This window comes from Sinocyclocheilus rhinocerous, unplaced genomic scaffold (genome assembly GCF_001515625.1).
Source record: "Sinocyclocheilus rhinocerous isolate Xijiao unplaced genomic scaffold, SAMN03320098_v1.1 scaffold460, whole genome shotgun sequence".
In the NCBI taxonomy this organism is placed as follows: domain Eukaryota; kingdom Metazoa; phylum Chordata; class Actinopteri; order Cypriniformes; family Cyprinidae; genus Sinocyclocheilus; species Sinocyclocheilus rhinocerous.
In genome coordinates, this window is record NW_015667268.1 from 1,327,567 (window position 1) to 1,347,970 (window position 20,404).

At 39.2% G+C, this 20,404-nt stretch overlaps 2 protein-coding genes across 4 annotated transcripts in view; both read left to right on the forward strand.

The window, feature by feature from the left end:
• Positions 1-8,240, forward strand: part of LOC107733413 (nuclear pore glycoprotein p62-like) — a 20,079-nt gene extending 11,839 nt beyond the window's left edge. For 2 of the 3 annotated variants that reach the window (XM_016545013.1, XM_016545014.1), the window contains exons 3-13: positions 1,114-1,346; positions 1,839-1,913; positions 2,435-2,539; positions 4,719-4,826; positions 4,953-5,058; positions 5,144-5,288; positions 6,782-6,831; positions 7,469-7,603; positions 7,707-7,818; positions 7,910-7,976; positions 8,072-8,240. In XM_016545013.1, coding sequence (XP_016400499.1) covers positions 1,114-1,346; positions 1,839-1,913; positions 2,435-2,539; positions 4,719-4,826; positions 4,953-5,058; positions 5,144-5,288; positions 6,782-6,831; positions 7,469-7,603; positions 7,707-7,818; positions 7,910-7,976; positions 8,072-8,163 — 1,228 coding nt within the window. In that variant the 3' untranslated portion in view covers positions 8,164-8,240. The remainder of the gene's footprint in view (positions 1-1,113; positions 1,347-1,838; positions 1,914-2,434; positions 2,540-4,718; positions 4,827-4,952; positions 5,059-5,143; positions 5,289-6,781; positions 6,832-7,468; positions 7,604-7,706; positions 7,819-7,909; positions 7,977-8,071) is intronic. The other variant, XM_016545015.1, reaches the window with a different exon arrangement.
• Positions 8,241-8,879: 639 nt separating this feature from the next.
• Positions 8,880-20,404, forward strand: part of LOC107733411 (transcriptional regulator ATRX-like) — a gene marked incomplete at its 3' end in the record, with an annotated part of 21,112 nt that continues 9,587 nt past the window's right edge. Inside the window, exons 1-9 of the mRNA XM_016545011.1 lie at positions 8,880-9,271; positions 10,107-10,201; positions 10,373-10,422; positions 11,734-11,783; positions 12,595-12,719; positions 12,806-12,922; positions 16,088-16,197; positions 16,276-16,343; positions 17,175-19,036. Of these exons, the coding sequence (XP_016400497.1) occupies positions 9,252-9,271; positions 10,107-10,201; positions 10,373-10,422; positions 11,734-11,783; positions 12,595-12,719; positions 12,806-12,922; positions 16,088-16,197; positions 16,276-16,343; positions 17,175-19,036 (2,497 nt within the window). The remainder of the gene's footprint in view (positions 9,272-10,106; positions 10,202-10,372; positions 10,423-11,733; positions 11,784-12,594; positions 12,720-12,805; positions 12,923-16,087; positions 16,198-16,275; positions 16,344-17,174; positions 19,037-20,404) is intronic.

Below are 20,404 nucleotides of genomic sequence, written 5' to 3' on the forward strand. Positions count from 1 at the left end.
ACAAAGTCACCTACATCTTGGATGCCCTGGGGGTAAGCAGATAAACATCAAATTTTCATTTTTGGGTGAACTATCCCTTTAAGCAGTGATAAAGGCATTGCATTATAAATATACTTTATTTTAATGAAAATTATAATAATAAGAACTCCGATAAACCGTATATTGCCGTAGTCGTGTGTTTATTAGTTACGTTGAATCAATGAAAGCAGTTGATTCTTCTGTTTATTCAGCTGCAGCGATAGGCATTTTCTGGGTTTCTTCTGCGAGGCGTATTTGGAGTTTCAGCGCGAGAGCGCCCTCTGGCCTTTGGATGGAGATTTACTGCTGATCACAGAACCGTGCTTCACTGAAAGATACGCATGACAATCGCAGCTTCTGTCGAATCGCGATCTCGATTCCATTTCGATTTATCGTGCAGCCCTACTTCAAACCAAAGTTTGTAATTGTTGTGATTCACGTCAGAGCTGGTTGGTTTGGTTCATGGCTTCTAATTATAAGATTTATTTTAAGTAAATTATTAAAAGACAAATTAGGGAAAAATACTTTTGAAAACAAGGCCACTAAAAAGGTGGGCAGGCACTGTTGCACTGTATTTAATTAATGTTGACTATTTACAGTATTTAAGCAGTGTTGTAAGCTTGTTGATCAATAAGAATTTAAAAGGATAGTTCACCCAAAAATTAAAATTACACCATGACCAACACCCATTCACTGCCATTATAAAGCTTGGAAGAGCCTGGACATTTTTAATATAACTCCGATTAGATTCGTCTGAAAGAAGAAAGTCGTTTACACCTAGGACGGCTTGAGTGTGAGTAAATTATGGGGTAATTTTCATTTTTGGGTGAACTATCCCTTTAAGACTCAGCTGTATTCCTCCTGATTGATTTCAAAGTGAACTGGCTCTTTCTAGAGCCTAAAAATGCATGATATGCCTTTCTATCCGTCCAACGCTCTGTCAGGACAGTGTGTAAGGGCCTTTAATTGTAGAATTAAATGGGTTTGCAGTGAGTCACAGCTCTTAAAATGGCACATCCAGAGTTGGAAATATCCATTGTATAACTGAAAGTTGTCTGTAATGTTTAAAAAGTCTGTTCACGTCTTTGCATCCAGTGCCTCCCTTCCAAAACTCAGCGCACCTGCAGCATCTCAGCCTGCGACCACAAGTGTGACTCTGGGGGCTTCAGCTGCTGGGGCGGGCTTCAGTTTCGGAGGTCTCACCGCTCAGACTACTGCAACCCAGCAGCCTTTGGGGGGATTCGGCTTTGGGACGCCCAAAGTTCAAGCATCCTCAGCTGCCCCGGCACAGCCCACCCCTGCGCTCTCACTAGGGGCTCAACCCACAGGTAATACAGAGGGACACATGTCTTGACATCGAATTCAAAATGAGAGTTTTGTGGCTTTTGAGATCACTTTTTTTCTATTCTGCTAAAAGCTGACAATTTTGTCATCGTCTCCTGCTCTCTGAAATGATAATGCTCCTGCCACCGTCTAATGCAATACAACAAGGAGAAAGTAGCTCAGAGATACACACAAATAAACTAACAACCTACAATGTGGACACATTAATTCCAATGTTTGACTTTGACTTCAAAATAAAGGTTAAGCGACAAGGACAAGGACAATATGTCAGCAGCACAGAGCATGAAAACGGTTTCTCGAACCGTTTCACAGGGTCTTGAAAATTATTATTTTTTTCTCCACTTGGTGTTTGTTACACACACTGTATCACTTTATCACATTGTGTCAAACTGGTCCTTTAAGAAGGAAATATCTAAATATACAAATAAGCTTTTTTTTGTCTAATTATATTAATTTGTTTTGCTGCTGATTTATAGGTCTGACTCTTGGAGCTTCTACTGCTGCCTCCACAGCCCCAACAGCTGCATTTAACTTTGGGATTAAAACTTCAGGTGTGTAGTGTGGCTATTCTAATATGTGACCCTGGAGCACAAAAGCAGTCTTAAGTCGCTGGGGTATATTTGTAACAATAGCCAAAAATACATTGTATGGGTCAAAATGATCAATTTTTCTTTTATGCCAAAAATCATTAGGATATTAAGTAAAGATCATGTTCCATGAAGATATTTAGTAAATTTCCTACTGTAAATATATCAAAACTTCATTTTTGATTAGTAATATGCATTGCTAAGAACTTCATTTGGACAACTTTAAAGATGATTTTCTCAATATTTAGATTTTTTTGCACCCTCAGATTCCAGATTTTCAAATAGTTGTATCTCAGCCAAATATTGTCCTATCCTAACAAACCATACATCAGTGGAAAGGTTATGTATTCAGCTTTCATGTGATGTATACATCTCAATTTAAAAAAATTGACCCTTATGACTGGTTTTGTGGTCCAGGGTCACATATGAGAAAAACTGGCAAAAGAGAACAATAGTTATATAATAGATCTTTTGTTGTTGTTCAGCCACCCCAGCTCCTATCAGCTCTGCACAGAGTCAGTCCATGACAGCTCCAGTGTCCTCTCTGTTTGCTGCTCCTATAGCCTCAACACCAGCCACAGGATTCACATGTGAGTTCTGTTCACCTCTTGTAATGAAGAAACTTCCAGTTCAGTCAAATTCTCAAACCAAGCCATCTACTAACAAATCTGCTTTAACGGCACATCTGCATTTATGTATTTGCAGGCTATGTTATATATAATAAACACACACACACACACACAGTGGCAAGTATAGGTTTAGTTATAGACAAAAACAATCTGTCTAAGCTAATTTATAGTTTTCAAATTTTTATTTTAGACTATGATTGGTCATTGACAGGGCAGGTGGGAAAAAGTAAGTAAAATTCTGTTATGGCTTCTCCAAAAGCCAATAGGAGTAAATTAAGAAATTGTGATTGGAAGTGTGGGTCACACAGGTGCGACACACAAAGCATTGTTACTTACAAATCTGGTCTTGTTAAGAAAAATCCATGCCTTGATTGCAAAAGCTTAAACACATTTTAAAGCTGCTAAAGACTTGGGTGTGCATGAATCCATGGTAAGAGAACCTGCCTACAAATACAGAACATTCTGGACTGTTGGTTTTCTCCCTATGAGTGCACGTCCTGCAAAGATCACTCTTAAGAACACAACGAACAATACTGAAAGAGAGGCCAGAAGCAACCCAACAACAGCAAAAAAATCCTCCAGGAAACTCTGAAGACTGCAGAAGTCTTTGCTCATGTGTCCACTAGCAGTAAAACACTTAAAGGGACAGTTCACCCAAAAATGATAATTTGCTGTTCATTACCAGTTCACCAAATCGGACTGAACCGTCTGAAACAGGGCGCGGCTCTAGCTGCCCACAGATCTATAAGTTACTCAATCAAAACTCAAAAATGATGCGGAGTTTTGCGCAGCGCAGAGTAACGCATCGTGTGTGTGTGTGTGTGCGCGTGTGTGTGTGTGTGTGAGAGGGTTAGGGGAACAGGGTCACATCACAGGAGAGTGAACTGCTGTCAGAAATCATAGCACGTCAGCTGTCTTAACCGCGGCTTGTGTACTGCATCATCACTGTGTCTGTCACGCGACTCTGTTGCCCTTTCGGGCTTGAACTGATGGTAAAGCCGGCGATTATGGTAAGGGGCGTTACATTTCCGACGCGTGCTTGTTGTGTTCGGCCAATCACAATGCACTGGTTCAGCTGGCCAATCAGAGCAGACTGTGCTTGTCAAAGGAGGGGGCTTTGTTGAAAACGACGTGTTTGAGAGAGGCGGGGCATAGAGGAACTACAATAATGTACAGTATTTGAAAAATAATGTGTTTTTTGTACATTAAAGCATGTCAACATATTCTGTTACACCAAATACACCAAATAATGATCTTTAAAATAGCATCATATGACCCCTTTAAAGCTGTCAGGCTATGGCTTTCTCAAGACAAATTAAAGTTTTTCTACAAACTTTTCTATTTTGCGGTTTCTTTCTAAATCAAGTGGTTTTAGCTGTTTTTTGTTAAAGGGTTAGTTCACCCAAAAATGAAAATTCTGTCATTAATTACTCACCTTCATGTCGTTTCAAACCCGTAAGACCTTCGTTCATCTTCGGAACACAAATTAAGATATTTTTGATGAATTCTGAGAGCTCTCAGACCCTCCATAGACAGCAAGGCAACTGAAATGTTCCCAGACAGAAACGTAGCAAAGAGATCTGTAAAATAATCCATGTGACATCAGGGGTTCAACCATAATTATACGAAGCTACGAGAATACTTTTTGTGCGCAAAAGAAAAAAAAAATAACGACTTTATTCAACAATTTGTCTCCTCTGCATCACCCTAGCGCCATTTTGGAGAATATCAGCTGGACGTAAACAGCGTATGCTATTCTGTATCAGCTGCGCCACGCGGATACGCTGTTTACGTTCAGATCAAATCACAACAACGTAGGAAACAGATCCGGCGTGACGGAGCTGACATTTTTTTAAAAAGACTGAAAATGTTGCCATCCATACAGTAAGGAATCTAAAGCATACCTTAACTGTAATGAGCAAACACAGTTAACAAACCATCAAGTTTTAGCTCATGGAAATTTCTTTCTTCATTTAAGTGGTTGCTTTTGTTCTTTCTTTCTCTTTGTTTTTGTTTTAAATATTCACTAATTGCAAAGTAACGAAAGTTAATTGGACAAAGGTGTGGGAGCTCTCATTTGAACGATCATTTAGGACTGTTCTAGAGAAATCATCACGTGGTCTTTTCTCTCCTCTGCCAGTGGGCTCCTCGATGGCCTCGGTGGCTCCTGTGGTGAGCTTAGCATCCAACGCTCCCACAAGCCTGTCCCTGAAACCTCTAGGAGCCGCCGCTCCTGCTATAAGCACAGGTGCCCTCACTTATTCTCACTCACTGGCTTTGCTCATTAATACATGCTGAACAAATAATTGAGGCCAATATATAATGTTCCTATCAGTTACTTGTATTATTTGAGAGGGTGTGTTTGTGTCTTTAGTAGCTGCTGTTAGCACTGGAGCTACTACTGGCTTTTCTCTGGGACTGAAGACTGTAGCATCTATTGCACCAGCCATCACCACCTCAACTGCCATCGTCACAACCAGGTACAAAGCTTTTCACATTCAAGACGTTGTGTGTTTTTTCTAGCGTCGAGTTGCATATCCAAATTCTTGTGTGGTCTTCTGTCAGCACTGCTCCAGTGATGCCATACGCTCAGCTGGAGGCTTTGATTAACAAGTGGAGCTCAGAACTAGAAGACCAAGAGCGACACTTTCTTCAGCAGGCCACTCAGGTCAATGCCTGGGACCGTATGCTGGTGGAGAATGGAGAGAAGGTAGAGAAATACACTCCAGGGCTCGCAAAATCGCTAGCCCGACGTCCCGGGGCTATTGTGTTTTCCAGTCGGGCTACCAAATGTTTCACCGCCCTGCCCGACGGGCTGTCTTGAACAGTGATATAAAATCCCTTCCTTGATTTGCGTTGTTCACTAGCTTGTAGGGGTTAAACGTATCGTAGTTGATCGTTTGCACGTGTTTCAAAGTCTAGCCGATTTAAACATTCAAGTGTTTTAAACCACTCGCGCGCATTCGGAGCTGCGCGCACTCATTCAAAGCGCGCACAGAGAGCCGTGTTTCAGACAATGCGCATACACAGAATTGATTCCTCTTTCGCGTATCCTTGCATCTGAATGAACACATACACACAAACTTATCTCAAAATAACTTTCTGGGCAAGTATTCTCGTAAACACAGTCGGGTATGTCTTAAGTGAACGTAAACCGTGGAGAAAGAAATCTCAAGTGCATCATTATATTGGATCCGTGCATTCGGTCTTAAAGGGGCAGCAGCCTATAAAGACCCGCTGTTCCATAAGCGCCACCTGCTGTCAGAAAGTGACATCTGCGTCTCATTCACAAAGCTAAAATCAGACCATTCTGCTTTTGCTTCAAATTTCGAAATTATACAATCTAATTGCAATCTAAATAACATGTATTTATGTGTTTATATGAAGAGATTTATTTTATTTGTATTTAATTCTTTGATTTGGGATTTGTTTAAAAATTTCAAGTTAGTTTTATTATTTGACATTTCAATTTCACAAAGAAATGTGCAGCATTTTGTTGGAGAAATAATAAAAGGACACCTTTTCATTTATAATTTGTCTTAAATCTCATTTTGTTAAAAAATAAATTGTGAGAAAGGTTACTCAAAATCTGATATGATAGTGCAATATGATCCGAGCCGTGGGTTTTGTGATCCGTTGCACCCCTCTTGACATCTCTTGACTTGTTATTTGAAGAAAAAAAGCGATCACTGAAGTTTTTAATCATGCTGATTTGTCCTCAGTGGAGTTCAGCCGATGTCTTTTTTAAATTTTTTATTTTTTTATTCGGGCTACCAAAATCTGAAGAATGTCTGCCCGAAGGGCTACCAGCGATTTTTCAATTTTGCGAGCCCTGCACTCATCTTTTAGTACACTGTTTTCTGTTTAGTACACCGTTTTTAATCAAGGCTTTGTTGGCACAGCATTCTTGCATTGCACCTGTTTCTGAGAAGAGCAAGTACACAACGTTTTAAGATGAAGAGGTGCTTTTTGGATTTCAACTGTGATACTAATGTGTTCACCCACAGAAACGCACTGCTGCTTTTTATATAACACATTTCCCATTGTGAATTATGATTATACAGCTTGGTTTGTTGGGTTGGATTGCTTTCTCAATCACAAAACCACCTTAGGACACCCAGTGTTACTGTCCAGTGTTACTGCCTAAAACCATATTGCAACAGATTTCCAGTGACAAGTAATCTTTTTGTTTTCTTCTTTTAGATAACTGCTTTACATAAAGATATGGAAAAAGTCAAACTGGACCAACGAAGGTAATCGATTATTTGCTTGCTGGAAACATGTTATTTTAATGTGGCATTTGTGTTTTCTTGCATTGGTAACAAGCCTCCACAAGCTTTCATGGTTGCAGTTGCCAGATTTCAAGAGTTTAAATCCCCCAATCAGAGCTTTTTTTCATAAATCGATATGTTTTCTGGCCAGTGGTTGACTTAATCTTTCCAAGCTGAGATTCTGCTCAAATATAAGTGTAATACAGGCGGTCTGTTTTCTGTCACATGGCTGTTTGCACTCTTTGCTCCAAATCTGTGAACAAACCATGCGTGTTGACATTCTCTTGGTTTGTGCTTATGTGAAAGTGAGGGGAAAAAATGACTTTTTTTTTTTTTTTTTTTTTTACAAAATACCGTGTTTAACCATTATTGTGCAGCCTTAATTAAAAGTGAAATAAGAGAAACTGGCCCAGCAGAAAATGTTGGTTGCCTGTGGCATCAGTCAGTTATAGTTTAGTGTTAATTATACAAACTTATTTTGACTTCAGCGATTGACCAGTCACAGTCAAGTAACTTCAGCATGAACTAAACAGTCTTAAGATATTACCAAGCATGCTTGTATACTGTCTGTTAACATGTTTGATGTACACTTTCTCATATTTTGGTGTTTGTAACACAGGTTGGATCAAGAACTGGACTTCATCCTGTCCCAGCAGAAAGAGCTGGAGGATCTTCTTGGTCCATTAGAGGAGTCTGTGAAAGAACAAAGCGGAACCATTTACATGCAGAACGCAGACGAAGAGCGAGAACGAACGTAAGAGCAAAAACAGGCAGGACTCTATCAGCCATTGAAGGAGCTCATATTGCCCTCCTATACCGTGATGTTATTGAGTATTTGAATGATCTCTTTCATCCAGGTACAAGTTGGCAGAAAATGTGGATGCTCAACTCAAGAGAATGTCCCATGATCTGAAAGAGATTATTGAACACCTCAACACCTCCAGCGGACCTGCTGACACCACTGACCCGGTATGCAAAATACGATCGATGGTCCAGACAGAAACGCTCTTTACGAATTGTCGTGTGATCTGGACTAAGAATGACTGGTGTTGTTTTTCAGCTTCAGCAGATCTGCAAAATCCTCAATGCACATATGGACTCCCTGCAGTGGGTGGAACAAAACTCTGGTTGGTATCCTTTTGACACACTAAAAAAATGCCAGTCCATTAAACGCTTGATTAAATGGTAGCTTGTATACTTAGCATATAGTTTTTCTGTGCAGTTTTACTCCACAGGCGAGTGGACGAGGTCTCAAAGCTGTGTGAAAGCCGCAGCAAGGAACAAGAGAAGAGCTTTCGTTTAAACTTCCAGTGATCACGCAGCTCTCTTTTTTTCCTCAGTCAGTTGTAAATGAATGTCATTGTTTTTATTTGCTTCAAAATAAAATAATTTCTTTCTACCCGATTTCCTCGTGATGTGCTTTGTTATTCAAAATTCATATTGTTTGCACTTTGCAAAATGATCATGGCTTTTTCTCAGTTTAGTGATCGAGAAATTCAGATAGAAAAGCGGAGACATTTTTAAAGATATCAAATGAACAATACATCTGCAAAGAAGGGAGTTTCTCTTCCTGGTTAACGCTTAAGCGATAAAAAGAGCCAATCAGCTGCATGGAGCTCCACCATAGCAACATGGATCCTAGCATTGATTAATATCAAACAATCTTAGCCTAAAAAAAAGAAATCTCCAAAAAGAAAAATAATATTTTATAGAAGGTTGCATGTTTAAAAGGGGACGAAATGAGCACCGCCATCCGCAGGTATGTGCACTACCGAGAGTGCGGCTGCATGCGCCGGAGAACAGCATCGTCCCCTCCACATGCATGCAGTCTATGTAGCATGATCCGCGAGAGTGTCCGAAGTGCAAAGCATGCATCGTGATGTTTGGGGAACAGAATGCAAAGGCATGGATGCTAGGCACAGTGGGGACATAACATTATAAGAAATAAAATGCATGGCGTGATTTTGCACATTTAAAATAGCATGCGCCGGTACAACAAGCATGGGTCCGGAATTCATGGTAAAACTCATGCCCTAATTTCTCCTTCTACTCTGCACTTTCTTTGCATTAAATGCATGCATGCATTCTCCTGCGCATTATGATTTTTCTGTGTTTTTAAAAAAATGCATTCAGCGAGGACGCAGACGGTGGTGTTTTAAGTGAACTGCGCGCGGTGCATGTGTGCGTGCGTTCGCGTTCAGAGCGCGCGCGCAGATGCACCGAGTCTCGCGCGCGCCATTTTAACGCGTCTCCGGCAAGATGGGGCTCTCGCTTTGTCTGCCCTGATCGGCATAAAGCACTATTTACTTTCATTACACGCATGAAAATTTACCGGATCGAATGAAAAAACAGCTTTTCCTCGCGGTGCCAAACCGGTGACATCTCAAAGACCCGCGCGTGAGATGAGCACGGAGATCTTAAGGTAGGTGTAAAGGGATGTAGCGTTAGCCGGGTAATGCAATGCATGCGTCTGTGCGCTCCACATCCATGCTTTAGTACTGCAAATAGTTAGGGGGCGTCATAATCATGGTTTATGGGGATTGATATCCTAATGAAGTGCCTTATTTGCGTTATTCACCCTATCGTGCGTCTCCAGCAGCTGTAGATGCATTGGTCAAATGCTAGAACTAGGCCTTTCTCCACCAAATGTTTAGCACTTCATTAAAATATGCGTTTTAGCCTAGAATTCTGTAGAATTAGTAGAATTGTTGTGTCTCTCTGGTGTTTTCCTGTTTGGATCGTCGTTGCACGCATTTATGCGTATTGCGTTTTTCTGTACTTTACTTTTCTGCTCATCACTCTCGACTTTGGAGATGAGTTTTCAGGACTGCGGTCAAGCCAGCCGCGCTTTGAAAATGCACGGTCAAGCCAGCCGCATTTTTTTTTTGTCTTGCGCGTGTAGTTGTGTACTTACGGTACGGGTGCTGAGAGCAGTCAAAATGCATGTAAAGAAGCCAGGGGACGCGTTTTATAACTCATAAAACTGTTTAAGGTATTGTCGTTTGTTATCGTCGTATTACGACGTATCTCTATAGATTTATAGACCATAGTAAACCGTCTCGTAGTGTCTGGCACAATAGCTTGGTGTTAGCCTCCACTCTTACGTACTGCTTTTGTGTAATAATAAAATAAATGTTTTGAAAGCTTCTTACACTGAGTTAGCATATCAAGGTCGGCTTTGCGGTAACAATAGCAGCGCTATCTGTGGTCAGGTTTGTTGTTGATATCTCTGTATCCGCGTGTTGCGTTTCTTTCAGGTCTAGTAAATTGAATACATTGGTGACCAAACTTCATGAGTTTTTGGGTCATTCTCCAGACGAAGAAAGCATTAATTCTCCAGACATTTCCAATGGTGAGGATCCCTACTGTCAGCCCAACAGACTGGGCCCAGAAATTCAGCTTTTCAAAGGCTAAATATAGTAAATAAGGCTAAAAATTTGTATCTATGTATAAATTGACGTATTTTAGACAAATATACAATGTTTTCTTAATTGTAAATGTGTATGCTTTTCTCATATTACAGGTAAAATGGCTGCTAGTGACTTAAACAGCCCTGATGAGAGAATGAATGAGGTTTGTCTACAGAGTCTGGTTTTGCTTTTTATCTCTAACAGTTTACTATAACACTGTGTCCTATCCGGTTACAGCATAAGGTCATTTTTCTGTACTTCTGTACTTGAATGTGCACTTCAAAGTTCAATTTGAGATGGACTAGAGCAATAGTTAGTCTTTTTAAAATGACATGCAAGGCTTTTGTCTGACTCTGATTGTACTTGTGCAGTTTTTGCAAAGTCTCACTCAAATCTTAGATAAGGTCCCGTTTTATCGTTGAGATGAGTGCACATAAAGAGCACCGCAATTAGGATTGAGGCAGATTTGTTAAAGGGGTCATATGATGCTGCTAAAAAGAACATTTATGTTGTGTATTTGGTGTAATGAAATGTGTTTATGCGGTTTAAGGATTAAAAAAACACATTATTTTCCACATACTGTACATTATTGTTTCTGCTCTATGCCCCGCCTTTCTGAAACGTTTCGATTTTTACAAAGCTCATCGGTCTGAAAAGCGAGGTGTGCTGTGATTGGCCAGCTATCCAGTGCGTTGTGATTGGCCGAATACCTCAAGCGTGAGACGGAAATGATACGCCCCTCACCATACTGTGATGATGCCCTGTCCGGCCGGAGCGATGTGCTAAGTGACAGTGACTTAGCGTCGGCGCCGGTTCAAGTCGTACTAAATTCCTAACCGACATGCACTGCTTCAAGTCAGCCGCCGATCGGTTTGCGCGGCGCCGCATGAAGTCGAGCGCACCTATTCTCTTTGGATTTGAGACTTTAGTCTTTGCAACTTTACAGATCTTCGTTAAAGGAAAACTTGAAATCGCATCATATGACCCCTTTAAAGGATGACGATAAAGCTTGTCATTTAGCAGCATGCTTTACGGGGAAAATAAAGAAGCAGCTTTTGCCATCGTTCTCTGTCATAGTGCGAGAATGATATAGTGCATGCATAAAGCATCAATTACCCGACTCATGTTCATGCTTTGATTTTCAGTTTGTTGGACTGGTGCTTCAAAAGCTTCTTCAGGAAGTTTATAAAAGACAAGGAGATTAAATTGATACCCAGCACATCCATTTTATTCCATAACCTGAAAGCTTATCACACCGATAATTATCATTTCTATATTTGGGTTAAAATATTCAGGTAGGTGGACCAGTTTTTTTTTTTTTTTTTTTTGCTAAAATTATGTTTCTGTGGACATTGTGCTCGATTTAGGCCCTTTTATGCCAAACTACTATAAGACTAATGTTGCGGGTTGAGCTGGTAATATATGGATATTTTATCACTGAAAATGAAATGTTTTTTTTTTTTCATTTCTTCAGCCTGGTTGCTCCTCAGAAATGACCAAACCCTCATCTTCACGCTCAAAGAGGTGAGTTGGGTTGAAGTTGTTGTCGAAGCTCTGGCTCTTGTTCAGTAAATATCTGGACTAAACGGTATGCCTTGTATTTTGTCTTATGCTGCGTTCCATTCAAAATCAGAAGTGTGATATTCCCTATTTGACAGAATTATGACCTTTTAATATTCTGTTGGCCAGCGCTTGGAAGATAACAGAAAGTTTTGCACAACTATCTCTGCAGACTGTTTCAAAATGGGTTTTGTAACTTGTCACAGTATGAACTTTGCCTTGTTTCTGCATTATGCATTCAATTGCTTTTATGAATGTTTCATAATTGTATTGCGTGTGCATCTCCTTAGGTGTTGTCGTACCTTAATCTTACAGGTTTTGGATTTCCACACAAGTCTTAAGTGTTTTTGCTATTGCACTTTTTTTCCAGAAAGGAAGTCGGCAATTCTGACTTCCTGAATTTGAAAGCAACACAGCATGAGTCATAGACTTTGTTGCACTGATGTGTACTGTTTTATACAAATCCAAATGGAGATGTGTTGAGAGTTAAACGGCAACAGTCTGTGAAACAAATTCTGCCATTTCGTCCAGACATGTTGGTGTTGTATTTCTCTCTCCCAGCTGCTGTGGTTGCTTGTAGTTATGTATGCATTACTCTTTTGAAACTATTGAGATGATGCTGTAGTTTTGCACACGGTTCTTTGGAGTGTTGGTTGTCGTGGGAATGGAATGTTGGAATTTAGAGTTTGAGAGTGTTTGGGTCGGAAGGGGATATTTTGATCATGTTTATTGGAACAACCTGTTGACCCCTTTCCCCCTCTGTTGTTAATGAAAGAAAACCTTCATTTGTGACCAAGCACACTGTCGTTGATGAATCGGAATGTGCAAACGAGAGTGGAGGTGAACGCGGCACAGATGACAGCATGCAGAGCAGTCTGGATATCAGCAAGCTGCCACAAGGTTAGCACTCTGTTAGGATGTTTTAAAGTCTGATGAAGCGTGTGGGTTAAGAGGCGCACTGAATCTCCTGGCTTCACGATTCGCAGGCACAGTGGTGGTCAAGCCAGAACCGGTTGCTAACGAAGCTAAAGATGAATTCCGCGGTCCGGAGTTCCGTAACAGAGGAAGTAAAGTGAAAGAGGACGGCACTCGGAAACGTCCCGGTGAGTAAGCTCGTGTACTGTAAATGATCCCATGCCCCATTAAAAGGTATAGAATTAGTCTAGTTATGTGTTTGGTTATCTCAAATAATCACCATTAGGTCAAATACTGTTTGTTTTTTTGTTCTTACTTTATTTACATTTTTCCATATAAACAAAATACAGCATACAATTGCAAAACATATACACTACTGGTCAAAAGTTTGGGGTTAGAATGATTTTTAATGTTTTTTACAGGAGTTTCTTAAGCTCATAAAGGCTGCATTTATTTGATCAAACATACAGGAAAAAATGTAATATTGTAAAATATTATTATGATGTAAAACAAAGTTTTTCTATTTTAATCTACATTAAAATCTAATTTATTCCTGTGATGCAAAGCTGTATTTTCAGCATCATTACTCCAGTCTTCAGTGTCACATGATCTTCAGAAATCAGTCTAATATACAGATTTATTATCAGTGCTGGAAACTGTTGCGCTGCTTCATATTTTTTTGGAACCCGTGATACTTTTTTTCAGGATTCTTTGATGAATAAAAAGCTAAAAAGAAGAGCATTTATTTAAAATAGAAATCTTTTCTAACAATATACACTACAGTTCAAAAGTTTGGTGTCAGTACATTTTTATTCTTTCTTTTTTTGAAATAAATTAAAACGTTTATTCAGCAAGGATGTGTTAGATTGATAAGTGATAGCAAAGATTTATATTGCTAGAAAATATTTATATTTTGAATAAATGCTGTTCTTTTTAACTTTTTATTCATCAAATAATCCTGAAAAAAGTATCGCAGTTTCCAAAAAAATATTTGGCAGCACAACTGTTGCCAACATTGATAATTATAATAATAAATCAGCATATTAGAATGATTTCTGAAGGATCATGTGACACTTTATACTGGAGTAATAGTTGATAGAAATTCAGCTTTGATCACAGAAATAAATAATATTTTAAAGTATATTAAAATAGAAACCATTATTTTATATTGTAATAACATTTTGCAAGATTACTGGTTTTTTTCTTTTTTTTTTTTATCAAATAAATGCAGCCTTGATGAGCAGAAGAGACTTCTTTAAAAAAACATTACAAGTCTTACTGATCCCAAACTTTTGACCAGTAGTGTACATATACTTGTATGACCTCCATGTATATCTCTAGTTAATAAAAGGGTTTATTTGACAAATAGCAACAGAACAAAGTGTATAGTGAAGAAAGAAAAAGAGCTTAGAAAGCATTTCGCATAATGTAAGAATAAAAAGGGAGGAGAACATAAATGATCAATATTGGTACCTATGATATACAACAAAACAACAACCGTAAATAATAATAATAAAAAATAAAAAAAACGCCTACACAAATTAAAATCACAGGTGCAAAAAGATGCTAAACCTTCTTAACACAACTGACGTATCCCTAAAGTATAACACTAGTCTATATACTGGGGGAGGGAAGGAGATGTATACTTAGGTGATTGAGGGTCTTTCAATTTCCTACACAATCTGGGAAGGGTCCCCAAATTTAATAGAAATTATCAGAAGATCCCGTCATTGTGTGTCTGATTTTTTTCTAGTTTAATGAAATGGAAAATATGTTGAATCCATAAAGAATGAGTAGGAGGTACAGGCGATTTCCAGTTAAACATCTTGCCAAAAGTGTGACAAAGGCTACAAAATCAGACTTATATTTGGGCATAGCAAGAGACGGGGGGAGGGTACCAAATAAAGCTGTGAAAGCCAGAGGCTTATTTGATGTTTGAGAACTTCAGATAATGTTTTAAAGATCTGGGACCAATATTTCTGTAGAGATGGACAGGACCAAAACATGTGCGCAGTAGTTGCATGGGCCTGATGACAACAGTCACATGTGGGATATATATTTTTGAAAGTCTAACTTTGGTCCAGAGGGTGCGGTGAAGAATTTTACACTGAATCAGACCCATGTCTGGCACAAAAGGATGAAGAGTGCACTCGGCGTAGGATCTCTTCCCACTGTTCCTCTGGAATATTTTCTCCTGTGTTCTCCTCCCACTGAGATTTAATAGATGTAAGTGGGCAGGTCAAATACTGTTTTTATCACGGTTTTAGACAAAAACTGTCCTGACATATGTCCAAAAGGCACATCTAGTCTAACAGACCTGATTACACTGACCTGATCATCAGTCGACAGAGCTGGGTAACATAATCAGGTTCCAAACATTATGTACTAGAAATTAGATTATATTACAATTTAAAATATTCATAATCAGACTACAGTTACTTATTTATTTATCGTTTTATTTTGATTGTTGTCATTTTAAAAAGTTTTAAATATTAAAGTAAAATATTTTTAGTATTTAATTAATTAATTAATTACCCCTGCATTTCTTTCATGAACCCCAGTTTGGGAAACTTTGACGTAATTTGTGACCCTGGACGACAAAACCAATAAGGGTCAATTTCTTGAAATTGAGATTTATACATCACCTGAATAAATAAGCTTTCCATTGATGTATGGATTGTTAGGATAGGACAATATTTGGCTGAGATACAACTATTTGAAAATCTGGAATCTGAGAGTGCAAAATCTGGTGCAAAAAAATCTAAATAAAATAAAGAGAAAAAAAACGCCTTTAAAGTTGTCCAAATGAAGTTCTTAGCAATGCATGTTACTAATCAAAAATTAAGTTTTGATATATTTACGGTAGGCAATTTACAAACAGCCAAAAATGGGGTTTGGCGAGTTTTAATTACAGTAATTTGATCGCGAAAAAAGGTTGACCGTGCTGTTACAATGCACGTTAAAGGGTTAATGCACTTCATGTTGTTAATAACAACGAATGGAATATATTTTCTTTCGCTTAGTTTTTTTCTATGTCAATATTGTATAAGATTATACTATTTAAATCAATGTGATAAACCAGTTAGGTCAAAAGTAATCAAAATCAGTCTGATTATATTACCTGAAATGTGCAATGTAATGGATTACGTTACTAACTATAATTTTTGTCGTGTAATTTAGAATCAGTAACAGACTACAATTTGTAAGTAATCTACCCAGCACTGTCAGTCGAGTGCTCATGAAGTAAACTGGGTGTTTCAAGTGTTGAGGCTGAAACTGCTCAAATATTAAAGAGTCTTAGCATTGCAGTATGATTGTTTTATTATCTTCTTTTATATTTTAATCTCTCACAGACGAGCAGCTCCAGGAGATTTTTAATTGCACAGCATGTGGACAGCAAGTCAATCATTTTCAGAAGGATTCGATCTTTCAGCATCCTGCACTACATGTTCTTATCTGCAAGGTAGAAACCAGATTAACTTGTTACAGCCAATTACGTGCTTGTATCTCGGTCATTAACATGCATGCCTTTTTCTTACAGTCATGTTTCAGATATTATATGAGTGACGATATCAGCAAGGATGAAGAAGGAATGGATGAGCAATGCAGGTTGGTGCAGAACATTTATTTATTTATAACACTACAGCTGTGACGATACCAACTAGGGATGTAGCGATAAAAATATGTGGCTATTAAAAACCAAACAAATACAAATTGAACAATCGTTTGGTCACCTAAGCATCCATACATAAGCTATACTGATAATCACACAGTGGTCAATACACATGAAGTTCCTTTTTTTTTTCCCAGTATTGCAAATATTTTTCCATCCCTGGATTTGATGAAAAAGTAATTCTCTCCATGTTTTCAACACTGGTCAGAAGTCTTTGTTTGTGCTGTAGCCATTGTCATATTACAGTTTTTTATTTTATTTTATGGCTACTAATACTATTTATCCCAAATGTTGAAAAAGAGCAGTCAATTCCATCACCAAAAAAATATCATTGCTTAAAGTTTTCATGCAATTGTTCAAGTAAACAGTCAGTAATATAATAAAGAAATAAATTGCAAGTAATCAAACAAATAAAAACAGCAGAACAAAGATAAAGATTAGGTATATAATGTTTTCAGGTTTATAACTGTAGTATCAAGTTAACAATCAGAAATTTGACACACACACACACACACACACACACAAAAAAACAAAACGATGAAATGGCTGTGTTCACTGCACTTACTCAAACACTGGCTGTCATGACTTTAGTGTCTGTACTTTTTGTAATTTTGCTCTCTTTGCACATTTTTTTTCTGTGAAATAGTATTATTATATATTATCTATTAGCTTGAAATTCCTGGTAGTTTTTTTAAGTCCTTGGACAACACAATTCCATTTTTACCCAAATGAATTTAATGATGGGATGTTGTTTTTTTCTCTTTCAGGTGGTGTGCAGAGGGTGGTAATCTGATTTGCTGTGACTACTGCAGCAATGCCTTCTGCAAAAAATGCATTTTGAGGAACCTTGGACGAAAAGAGCTGTCTGAAATCATGAATGAAGAAAGCAAATGGCACTGCTATGTGTGCCGTCCAGAGCCGCTGCAGGACTTTGTTAAAACCTGTGAGAAAGTTTTGCTCAATCTGGAATCGTCTCGCAGAAAGCCCAAGGGAGACGGTGACAAGACGAAGCGTGAAGATCGTAAACACAAGCATAGCAAACGAGAAAAAACTGCTGTAAATGGACAGGATTATGCCTCCGACGGAGCGGGGACGTTATCCTTTTCCTGTAAGACGTTGACGGTTCCGAAAGAGCTTGTCAAGAAGACCAAAAAAATAATCGAGACCACAAACGGTTTGAATCGTACTTTTGTACAATTCCTTCAGCACACGTCAAAAGGCCGTGAAGTTAGTGCAGTAAGTAATAGACACTTAAAGGCCTTCAAATCGGTTTTGGCTGATCTGAAAAAGGCCCACGTGGCTCTGGAGAAATCACTTGAAAAAGAATTTGAATCGAAAGGCCTCAAGTTTCAAAACGGAGAGGAGCAAAGACCGGTGCACAGTCAAACTGCAGATCATACCGTTGTTAACTCACACCACGCTGACCCTGCTCCTGTCACAGAAGATGGTTTGGATTGCACCGCCAAGGACCAAGATGAAAACCAGCAGGAAAGTAACTCAGCTGATGTTGAAATGAAGGAGAGCCTTCCACCCTCTCCAGAAAAAACTTGGGACCAGTCTGAAGAAAGTGAAGCTAAAGAGCATGAAATGGCAGATAACCCTGACTTTGAGGAAAACTCCGTGCCAGCAGGTGAAGCGTCTCTTGATAAAGACATCGTGTCTATTCCACCGTTTGTCCCAGAGGAGCTCTTTGAGATGGTCGAGAGTCTTGCAGTAAAGAAAGAAGACCGTGACGATAGCAACTCGACTGGTTCCAGTGATTGGAAATCAACGTCCAACGCTGAGGTTGTGAAATCCAATAAGAGCCTGACAAAACTGGGTAGAAAACTTGTTGTCAAACTAACACCTGTTCCTCTTAAAATTACCATAAAACGAGATAAGAGCAAAGAACAGTCGCCTTCAGAAGACATGGATTGTGACACATTGCCAAAGGAGGCTCAAGATAGCAGACGCTCCCCCAGGATGAAGACCACACCCCTACGCAAGTCACCGGAGGTGAAGAGCAAACGTAAACCAAGGTCGTCAATGGCTAAAGAAGAGCGCAGCGACGCAGTCAAGGAGCAGTGCGATTCAGACTCGGATGAAGTCCCTGAGGTCCTGCAGACGGCTGCCTTGAAGGCCAGCTCTGAGAGCGAACCCGAGAACGCTTCTGGAAAAGGTACCAAGAAGAAGAAGTTAGCTTCCCGCTCTGCTGAGAAAGCAAAAGCGAAGCCAAAGCGTAAACTCGATATGGCCTCCTCAGATTCAGAACGGTCATCAACAGCAAAGAAAAGGAGCTCCAAAAAAAAGAAGGGCAGAGAATCTGACTCCTCAAACCACAACTCTGATCTTGAGAAGCAGATGAAAAGCCTGTCCAAGGTCGGCAGTCGGAAAAAAACATCCAAAGGTGTCAAAAAGGAAGAGAATGAGTCCAGTAAAGATGGCAAGAAAGGCCCTAAAAGGTCATTTGAGAGGAAACGAAGGTCACAGAAAGAAAAGCCTAAAACCAAGGAAGAGTTTTCCTCCAGTGATGAAGAGCAGGAGGAGGAGGAGCAGGCCGTTAACTCCGAGGAAGACAGCGATCAGCAGAAGATTAAACCAATACTTGAGTCTGTGATGGCTAGTATTGATGGTTTCCATCAGTCATCAGGTCAGTTGACAAAATGGTTCAATTAATCTACATTGTATGACAGAAGTATTAGCTGCATATTGCTCATTGATTTCAAATTAGGGAAAAGAATAATTGCTGTTATCATTGTTTTTGACCCATGTTATCTTTTATTCTAATAAGCTTATATGACGCCAAATTTACAATTCTCAATTCTAATATTGATACCACAGCAAAAACTACAAGCCTAACAAATATAGCCTAAAGTTTAAACATTATTAAAGACAAGTGAACAGTGCGTAAATGAGAACAAATGAACAAATTACAAGCAATAGCACAACTGAATCTAAATAACAAAGATAGAAATGATTAAATAGGACGCTTTAGGAAAAGCTGCAGATGGGCTGAATGAGACGCAGATTCACTTTCTGACAGCAGGTGGCGCTCATGGAACAGCAGATACAGTGTTTCCTTGGTTACCGCTGTAAACAAAGCAGTGCTACATTAAAGGGGTCATATGATGCCCAATACCACGACTGAGGTGCCCTTGAGCAAGGCACCGAACCCCCAACTGCTCCCCGGGCGCCGCAGCAAAAAAATGGCTGCCCACTGCTCCGGGTGTGTGTTCACGGTGTGTGTGTGTTCACTGCTGTGTGTGTGCATGGATGGGATAAATGCAGAGCACTAATTCCAAGTATGGGTCACCATATATTCTTTGGTTTTTCTCATTGTGATGGATGATTAAGGGAATTTGGCCTTTTTTTCCCCTCCTATTTATATTCCTGTGAAACAGGAAGCCATGGCTGGATAATTTTTTATGTTCATAATCACCCTGGTATGCTCAAAATTGTAAATATGAATGGGAATATACTTTACAGATATTTTATTCATTAGAATTTCTAGGGGTACCAATAATTGTGTCCAATGTACAAACATTTATGTCATAATGATATTTCCCCCCATTTTAAATTCTTATTCTCCAATGAAAGGTTAGATTTATGTGAATTTTTTAAAATAAAAGATCAAAATGATTAACAATGCAGATTTATTTTCACAGCCTTCTTTGATCATATTTACCAAGGGTGCCAATAATTCTGACCATGACTGTATTTGTCTGTTCAAGTGCAAGAAGATGCGCAAAGAAACTATTCTGGGCTCTTGCGTTGTTGGAGATGCGTCTCTCTGATGTAAATGATCAACTTTCGTGAGGATGCAGCAGTGGCCCGATCGGACCAGTGACAAATTCGTCAACTGTCCCGAGTGTCTTTCACGCTGGCCCCGGGCTTAATTAGTCCTTATTTTCGAGCCTTGTAAATGAACCACTATCCCCATTAAATGCTGCCTTTGATCTTGAACAACATTTCCTGTCTGGCGATTTTTTTTTTTTTAACAGCCTGCCAAAATGAGCAT